The 10,000-nt window shown below is 37.5% G+C and overlaps 1 protein-coding gene across 1 annotated transcript in view; it reads left to right on the top strand.

Annotated features, from left to right (window-relative positions):
- Positions 1-10,000, top strand: part of MADD (MAP kinase activating death domain) — a 2,427,721-nt gene that overhangs the window by 1,245,857 nt on the left and 1,171,864 nt on the right. Inside the window, exon 15 of the mRNA XM_044082094.1 lies at positions 4,698-4,837. Coding sequence (XP_043938029.1) covers positions 4,698-4,837 — 140 coding nt within the window. The remainder of the gene's footprint in view (positions 1-4,697; positions 4,838-10,000) is intronic.

Here is a 10,000-nt window from a genome sequence, read left to right as displayed (position 1 = left end):
GATTGATTAATTTAAGTGCAAGTTCTGCATTTTTCTCTAGAGCAGTGGTTCCCAAAGTGTGCACCGCGGCACCCTGGGGAGCCGCAAACTAATGAGCTGCAAAACTTGGGCCGTCAGGTAAGTGAATGCCTGTATGTGTGTGTGTGTCTGTGTGAGTGAATGTGTGCATGAAAGCAAAATAGTCTTGTGTGTGAGAGAGAGATCTGGAGAGTGAGCAATGTGTGAATGAATGCATGAATAAATGAGGAAGTGACTGTGTGTGTGTGTGTGTGTGAGAGAGATGGGGAGAGTCAGCGATGTGTGAGTGAATGCAAGTGTGAATGAGGAAGTGACTGTGTGCATGTGTGGGTGTGATTGAATGTCCAGATTTTTGCCTCATTTTTGGTGTGTTCCTCCTAAAATCTGTACTTTTCTGGCAAATAGTTGAGGATTGAAGTCATTAAATAATGACAAATATTTGAGTTTGACTCCACATCCTTGCAAAACCTATTATTCTATCAACTTTTTTAAGTTTGTAAGAGCAATATTTAAAATCTTGTCCCTATTTGTGCCCCCCCCCCCCCAACCATCATTTTAAGCTTTGTCCAGATTTTTTGCTCTAAAAATCTGGACAAAGCCTAAAATGATAGGGGGACAAAAAGGGACTTCGTTCACACACACACACCCTCATTCATACCTGCATTCGTACACAAACACACACACACAGCCACTTCCTCATTCATACCTGCATTCACTCACGCATCCCTCTCACTCTTCCGATCTCACACATACACACACACACACAGTCACTTTGTCATTCATACCTGCATTCTTTCACAGACACACACACACACAGCCACATCCTCATTCATACCTGCTTTCATTCTTACACACACACACACAGCCACATCCTCATTCATACCTGCTTTCATTCTTACACACACGCACACGCACACACACACACACACACACACACACACACACAGCCACTTCCTCATTCATAAATGCATTCACTCACACATCGTTCTCACTCTCCCGATCTCACACACACTTCTTCATTCATTCCTGCATTCACTCTCACTCACCGTGAACTAATAAGCTTAACTGAAAACTGTTTGCAGTTTATTTTCCAGCTAAGCTTATTAGTTCACGGCGCCTCTGTGAGTAAGCCGTAGCTCTCCAGGGAGCTGCAGCACACTCTTTTGGAACCCCTGAAATATGCACTTTATGCGCGCCATGCTGGATAATTTTAGTTCATTATAAAATATCAGAGACCAGTTGGATGCCAGGGTGCATAACCAGGGCAATGCTCTCGAGCTGCTTAGTTCTTCATCCATTGTTTGTGGCAGTTGTATGTAGTGTTTCATTCTGGGGGCTGTGCAAGGGGTAGGAAGTGATGCTGGTAGGAGGCATAAAACTATAATTTACCAACGTGAAAGAAGAATGGCTGGTAATACTCCATTCCTTAACAAAGCATTGTATTGCTAAAGCAAATGTCTCGTTTTTTTGTCAAATGCAAAGAAAGCAAAACCTATGAAGGAAATGTCATTTCATAGACGAGACAGGAGGACACAAAAGACAGAGCCCAGAGGCTGTCATATCGTGTAGCTCAGCAGACATTTTTAAAGATATCTGCAATAGATGGAGTGAAATGGAAAGAATGGAGCATGTTTTGAGAGGTGCAGCTGGATTAGGTTAGCTGTACCACTTGGGCAAATATAATCGACAAGACTTGTACTATCCTTCTTTTCATAACTTGGTAATAGACTACTGTCACAGAGTTCAAGCAGTCAAAATGTTTGTGGGTTTTCCACTACTTTATATAGGAAGATGTTTTGTAGAAAATCTTGGGGATAAGTATTTGGTACTAATACGATTTATCCAGGAATTTCTGTGGGAAAAGCGTATGAGAGTAACATGTCAAAATATTGATGCCTGTTGGACACAGAGGCTCGTGAATGCCTGATTTACTGCAAAATAATTAAAATGACATTACATTCTAGAAGTGGAAGGGTTAGACATTAGTCAAAGCAATACCCCAGTTATTGATAAGAGTTGACTTCGAGCCATGTATGATAGAAACAAAAATATCAAAGCACGTGTGGGAAAAGTGAGCTTAATTGCTAAGGAAGTCTTGAAATAGAATGATTTAGAAAAACAAGAATTCTAGTAGAAATGATACGAAGCTCGGGTGTGGAGTATACTGTAACAAAACTTTGGATTAATTAAAAATAGAACTAAAGTATTTTGAACAGTTGATCAGTTATCCTTTCATATAAAAATTGAGCCACTTTGGTTGACCAATTTGCTTCATAATCCCTCTTTTTTCCATTCATCGTAATAATATGAGGATCATGTTGCAGTATTTAATAACTTCCAAAGTTGACCCAAATTCCTTTGCCCCATTATGAAAGTCTGTCAACCATTTTCTTGCTAATGCCTTCAGCATTCACTCAGTTACTTTTCTGACAATTCACTTGTAAATGGAACAGGTAATAGCTTTTTATTTCAAATGTTAACACTTAGAAACATTTACCATTACAATAAATGTTTTTTTTCTTAACCTCAGTTCTTCTGTGTCTTGGCATGTCCCACTAGAACGCCTTCTGCACTCAAAAAGAATTAAGAAATTTACTTGGCTCCCTGGCCACACTTCCATCACATTCCTGTTGTGTTAGCTTCCCTAAATTCTCACTGTTCACTGCACGTTACCTAAATACAGATATGCAAATAAATACTTCAATATTAATAGCAAAATCTTCACATTAAAATTATGCACATTCCTAGAAGCTTAAGTAAATAGCATCTAGAAGCCCAGTGGGACAAGTGTCCAGCAGGATTGACACCAACAGGCTTTGAACCAAGAATTGTTTTCATAGAATTCGCTTGGTACATATGTATTTTTCAGTCCAGTTAATAAGGCTAAACTAGTGAATGTTGAAAATAATTTTATCTTATTAATTTTTATCTTGTAAACATTTTTTTTACGTGACATGTAATGTATTTCATAAGTCCTGAACTGAACTTAAGTAGTTAGAAAAGAGATGGATTTATTGCAATGCTGTTAGTCATTTATAGCTAATTAATCCCATTGACTGTTGGAACTGTTTGCAGTGACTTGGATATTATGTAATTTTATGTAATTGTGCAGTAATAGATTGAATTCTGTATGTTAAAATATAATCTTTATTCATGGTAGTTTCATAGATTTAATATCTGAACATTCTATGGTGCTTGTGTGAGTTAGATAACATGCAAATGTATGGGAGTAATCGTTGGGGTTTGGGGTAGAATAACTTTTTTCCTAAACTTTTAGTATAAGATGTTTAGTTTTTATGAGATATAGAAAAGAATAGACTGTGGTTGCAGTTTTGTTTTGCTGTTCTTTGCAGCACAGTACTGCAGGTGAAGCTTGAATAAATTTTGACATTGATGGTCTCTGCGAATTTTCAACAGGTCTGTGAATGTGAAGTTGGTATTTTCATTTTTTTTCTGTCTGCTTTTCCCTACATTCTCGCCAAGCAAGCCTCCCCCCCCCCCCCCCCGTGGAACTGAGTAGCCCATTCATTCATTTGTACTGGGCCTCCCAGTGCAGAGATGTCATCCAGGCAAACAGGAGTTTATACCCATAATAACATCATGGTGGTGATGGCCTTTTCCTTCCCTCAGGTGCAAGTTGCATGGCCTGCATCATTGTGGAGCCCAGTACACCTTTCTCATTGCAGCTGTACATTTTTGTGAGCTCCCAATTAAAAACTGCTTTATGACCATAAGCATAGCTCAAGTCCCATCTATGTGCATGGCTGCACCTCCTCTGAGGGATTATGGCATTGGGTGTTCCTGGACTGCCCCTTCCCCATTGGATAGGTACACCTGTCCTACCTACCCCCCGCTCCAGCAGCTTCCGAAACAGCTACTTGAACCTGGGTCATTTGGGCCGTAGTCAGGATGTTATCCTTCTACATTGTCACAGCTAGCACTGGGGTAAAATTTAACTAAGAGACTGTGGGGACAAAGCTGTCCATAGAAATCCAGCTGACCTTACCCCATACAAAAAAGACTTGTTTTAATGTTTTTAGTTTGTTAGTGGTTGAAACTTTTGTCCATTATCTTTAGTTTCATTGTTGTTGTTTTTATTGGTTAGCCTTTTATTCGTTTGACATGAATCCCAGTTAAAAAAAAAAATATGATATACTCTTTCTTTGGTTTCAAGGTTTACTGTTTCTTTCATATATTGTAATTAAGAGGTTGCACTGAAGGTAAGGAGCATGGTACTTCAAAGTATACCAAGATTAAACGAAGACCATTCAGTGAAGGTTGGGGTCTCTACAACGGCAACAAAGTTCAATAGAATAAAAGACCCCTTCCAAAAATGGCTGTACAAATGATTCACACTCAGAATCCAAAAAGCTTCTAACTAAAACAGGTAACCTCTTTCACAGAAAGTATTACTAATGGTCTGAAGCAGAATGCTTTCTATGAAAGCCTTTACCTGTTTTGGTTAATAAAACCTTTTTGGATTCTGAATATGAATAGTTTGTACAGCCATGTTTGGAAGGGGTGTCTTATTCTACTGAAGCATGGCACTTCAGCTGAAAGAACTTTTAATGTTTATTGTCTAAAATTAAAGTGCAAGTGTGCAATATATATATTTTTACTGTACCCATTTGAAGAGTTTGATAGTCCATCTGTTGATTTTCTTTTTTTTTTCCACTTAGGCCTCAGAAGCCACTGAGACCAAGCAGTCTGAAGCTGCAGAGTGATTCTGATGTGGAGTCTGACTCTCGCGCCAGCTCTCCAAATTCCACAGTTTCCAACAACAGCAGTGAAGGGTTTGGGAGTCTAATGTCATTTGCAAGTAAGTTTAGGCAGATACAGAATGTTTAGTGCAAGACTGTTTGTAGCAAAAGAAAGCAGAAGATTGTTTCCCCCCATGGGAGCTTAAACGCAGTTCTCTGGTGTCACGAGTATGAAAACATGGCCTTGTGAATTCACATACATCACAGTATACTTATTAATTGATTTGTATTAAGTGCAAAGGTATGGTTTTCTTCCTTGAAACTAACAGTTAAAAATAACCCTCTTCCCCCAAAAAAGTTTTATGTAAATGAAAAGTAAGTGGAATACTACATAGTGCAATATTTAGTAGGTTTACCATTGGTAGGTCGAACGTGACACCATCGAATGATAATATCGTCTACCCCTTTCCCCGAATATCGAATTCCAGTATTGTCAAAATACAAATCGCCGTAAACTCGGAACGGGCTTTAACATGGTTTAAGATGGAAACGACATTTGTATTTCGACAATGTCTGGTTCGACATTGTCGCCGTTCGACCACCTGACAACCTCGGCCTTCTAAGTGCAACCCTATTTAATATAGTCAGTGAAACTGCAAATTTTCGTTAAATTTACATGCTTTCAAATTGCACTGTTCATGTGAGAAAAGAGTAAGCAAGATTGGTTGCAGATACTTGGCAAATTCTGGAGTCAATGACCCTTTCCCCTTCAAGGGAGTAATGCATTCCTACAGAATTATCCATTTATACAAAATGTATATTTTAAGCTGTTTAGTCAAATGCATTGTGTGATAAACTAGTGTAGATATGGGAATCAAAGATGTTTATTGCATGTACTATTGCCCAACAGTAGTTTTCCTGATATATGTAAAACTGACAAATGTCAGCCAGACTCTGTGCTGTGTGAGCTGGTTTTTGTCTTACCTCAGAGATGTCATGCATATGCTAGGCACAAAGAGGAGAGCAGCCTTTGCCATGAGCCTGGTATTTCATAATTAGTGTGTATCAAAGTCTCCAGTTCTTTTTCTCCCAGATTGATACCTTTTTTGGGAATTTAAGTTGTTTACTGCTATTTCTAGCTAATGGTGTGTTTTGTTTGATGTAGTATTGATATTTAACTTTGAATTTTTGAGCATTTACACTCATTTTTTCTGAGGCTATTTATATTCCTGGAAAAAAGTTACCAATATCCCACCAAAGGTATTACCTTCCTAATCTTTCAGTCTGCCAACCATCCTTCCTTCAGTTAGCCTTGGGACCATTAGTTCAGTGTCAGTGACTTAAGAGATCACTAACCTGGACAATAGCCAGTTAACATCCAGGCAGGAAGGAAGCTGCCTGATCCTGGCTGCATGCAAATTATCAGCTCTCGCCTAGTGTCATCTTCACACTGATTGGCCTGTCCCACCCATTTGGGCCTCCTGACTGTAAGTCCTGTGGTCTTTCAGTGTACCTGCTGGTCACCCTTCCCTTAGTCTGCCTCTCCTCCACCTTGCAGTTTAGCTGTCATTCTTGCTGATGGCAGAACTTTTCACTGAACTGTAGGTGTTGTCCTTGTCCTTTGTTGCTGCTGTCAGCACTTGTTTCAGCATGAGGACTTCCTACTCTTTTTGCCTGTGTATGTGTATTACACATGCAGAGAGAGCCGACATCATTGGCAAAGCCCATGTCCAGCTCCTGACTGTGAACCTGTTGTCATTAAGGCACTGCTTGTTGGTAGCAGGCAGCCCGATGAACCATAATTCTTTCCCAAAAATGGGTGAGCCAGCCTTGTCTGCTCATTCCCATCATCTCATGTCTAGCTCTTCTAGTTCCTAAACAGCTAGTTGAACAACAGACTGAAGTTGTAGCTTTATTCATTTATGCTGTAGAGCAGGTTCCCAACCAAAGGTCTTTTGCCTTCAGTAGCTTGTGTGCCTGGTGAAAAGCAGCAGGTAGATTAGTAGAAAAGTCTCTCAATAGTAAACTTGGAACATAAACACTGTATCTTTGCACCTAGCCTGTAAGGAGTTACTGAACTTAAGTACTCAGTATTTGAGTTAGTTGTATAAACTTTTGGTAAAAAAAAAATTGTTTTATTATGATTATTATTTGCAGCATAACTGCTGTGTCTTTGAAAGGATGTATTATACCCGTATCACTGGAATAGCGATAACATCTTTTGTTTCCCAACTGAATCAAACCTGTTGTAACACATTGTTACATTTACTGAATTCTTCAGAAAACATTTACTTTACTACAGCAGATTTATTGATTATTTGATATTTATTTGCAAAAGCTTTCTAAGAATTTGATCTTTTCTTTTCAGAATTAAGGCAGAATGATTAGGGATATCCTTTATCAAAACAAATGTACTGAGATGCACAGTTGTGGTATGAAAAGGGCAAAAAGATTGTGGTAAGTTAAGCAAATGCATTTTTGATGATAGACCAATCACCACTGTCCCCATTTATGAGTTTTGCCATATGGGGAATTCTTCCATGCCAAACGCATTACTTCTATTAGGTAAGATTATGAAACAGTTAAGACAAAGCTTTTTAAGACCTTATTAAAGAGGGGGTTGTGACTAGATCTCTACCTTAGAAGTCTGACAGAAAATGGCAAACAGTCAAGTTCAGAGATATGGTTTTGTGAGACTGTTTTCAAGGGTCAACGAAGAGAACTCAGTCATTTTAATTTTGTTACAAGTTACCAATTGTGTGTGTGTATATATATATATATATATATATATATATATATATGTATATATATATATATATATATATTTTTTTTTTTTTATTTATTTTTTATTATTTATTTTACATTTATTTATTTTACATCTGTTTACCGGGCTAGTCTAACTGGATATATGTCCATTTTCAGTAGAGGCCCGGGGAGAAAAGCTCCAAAGACAGATGCATTATAACAAAATGTATGCGGTTGCAAATACAAAAAGTGTTTGTCGGGTTACAGTCAAGTTAACATAGCAGTAGATACAAGCATTTTACAGTTTATTACAAGACAAATATTTACAATAATATGGGATAACATATTCATGTGAGGCAGATTAAACTTAAGGTTTACAATTACATGAGAATGGTTGTATAAGAGTATTGATAACATGTTGAATGAGATATCCATGTGAGGTAAAAGTAGGTTTGATATTTTTCTAAAGTTTGCAGAAAGAGCATTAAATTATAATTGAGGAGTTAGGAGAAACTTGGTCACTGAAGTTATATGTTAGTCAGGGTTAGTGCAAGGGCACAACCGGTGTGTTCTAAGGTGTATTTTGAGTTTTTGTTTGAAATGAGGTAGGGAAGGAAGTGATATAAGATCACTAGGTAGAAGATTCCAGTATTTCCCAGTTGTGTAAGAAAACAGAGAGTTTCCTGCCATGTTATATTAGACTTATTAATACTAAGTAGAGGTTTGTTAGCTGAGTGTAAGGAATTAAGATTTTTATATGGGGTAATGAGGTTTGAGAGTATAGGAATGTTGTTGGGCTGGTTGAGGATCTTATGAACAATGGTTAGTTGGCTAAAATGAAGCTGATTTTGCAGTTCAAGCCATCCTAGTTGTTTTAGATTCTGGCAGTGATGAGTTCTAAAGCTATTACCAGTAGCAAATCTGGCAATGTTGTTGTAAGATGTAGTGAGTTTAAGAAGATTCTTCTTGGACAGGTTGGTGTAAATGGGTGAGGCATAGAGGAGTGTTGAGATTAGATGAGAGTGGGCAATAGTAGTTCTGGCGGTTGGAGTGAGAAAATATTTAATCCTGTATAGGGAGCCCATTTTTCTGTTGACTGTTTTTATAGTATTGTTAATATGGTTATCAAAGCTGAGGTGATTGTCTATAGTTATTCCTAGGAGTTTGGTGGTAGAATCAGGGGATATGAGGGTGCCATTGTTAGAAATGACAGAGAAATCTAAGGGCATGGATTTACGGGTAGGTGTGAAGAGAAGGAGCTTTGTTTTTTTGGGATTCAGGAGAAGGCAATGTTTTATGACCAAGTCTCAACTATGTTAAATATTTTCTGAGTTAGGGATTGTAATTCTGATATAGATTCAGCTGCACAGATTAAAGTTGAATCATCTGCATATTGTATGCATGTTGCCTGAGGAATAGCTAGGTAGAGATCATTGATAAATATTGAGAATAAGAGAGGGCCTAGGATGGAGCCTTGAGGGACACAGAGTGATACTGGAAGGTGGGATGATAGTTTATTGTCCCAGATCACAGCTTGTTGCCTATTGCTGAGATAAGAAGAAAACCATTGTACAGCCAAAGTATCAAGAGAGAGTGATTTCAGAATATTTATAAGTAGAGAGTGGTTTACCATATCAAATGCTTTTGAGAGATCAATAAATAGGAAGAGAGAGAACATTGTTATTGCGTTTTTTGTTTATGGTGTCAGTGAAAGATAAGAGGGCAGTAGTAGTACTGTGGAATGGCCTAAAGCCATGTTGGCTTTCAGCAAGTATGTTATGTTGAATTAAATGGTTTAGAAGCTGAAGGTGAATACATTTTTCCATTATTTTTGCTAAGGGGGATAGTAGGGCTATAGGTCGATAGAGTATTCATTTGAGTTACCACCCTTGTGTAGGGGGATAATGTGTGAGATTTTCCATATGTCATATATATCTATGTGTGTGTGTGTGTGTGTGTGTGTGTGTGTGTGTGTATATATATATATATATATATATATATATGTGTGTGTGTGTGTGTGTGTGTATCTATATATATATATATATATATATGTGTGTGTGTATATATATATATATATATATATATATATATATATGTGTGTGTGTATATATATATATATATATATATATATATATATGGATTCATACGATTCCATCGACATTTCAAAAGAACGAAAGTCACTTCTCCGAAATGAAAGGATCGACCGTTCAAAACATCGACATGACAGCTATGCGATGTGTACGTCCCCGACAATACAATGCCCCACCAGTAAATGACAACGCTTTTAAGGTAATTTGTAAATAGTCACGTAACACCCTACCCGTGTGTACACAAAAACAAGTGCTAACATGGGTCCTGCAAGGGGGAAGTAAAGGATATGGTATGATGTACCCATACTAAACTCCGCAATACCATATCCTTTACTTACTGTGTGTGTGTATATATATATATATATATATATATATATATATATATGTATGTGTGTATATATATATTCATATATATGTATATGTGTATATATATATATATATATATAT

Source organism: Protopterus annectens, chromosome 9.part0 (assembly GCF_019279795.1).
Source record: "Protopterus annectens isolate FY-2018-M chromosome 9.part0, PAN1.0, whole genome shotgun sequence".
In the NCBI taxonomy this organism is placed as follows: Eukaryota; Metazoa; Chordata; order Ceratodontiformes; family Protopteridae; genus Protopterus; species Protopterus annectens.
The sequence above is the reverse complement of the archived record's forward strand: the minus strand, read 5'-3'. Positions and strand labels throughout refer to the sequence as shown.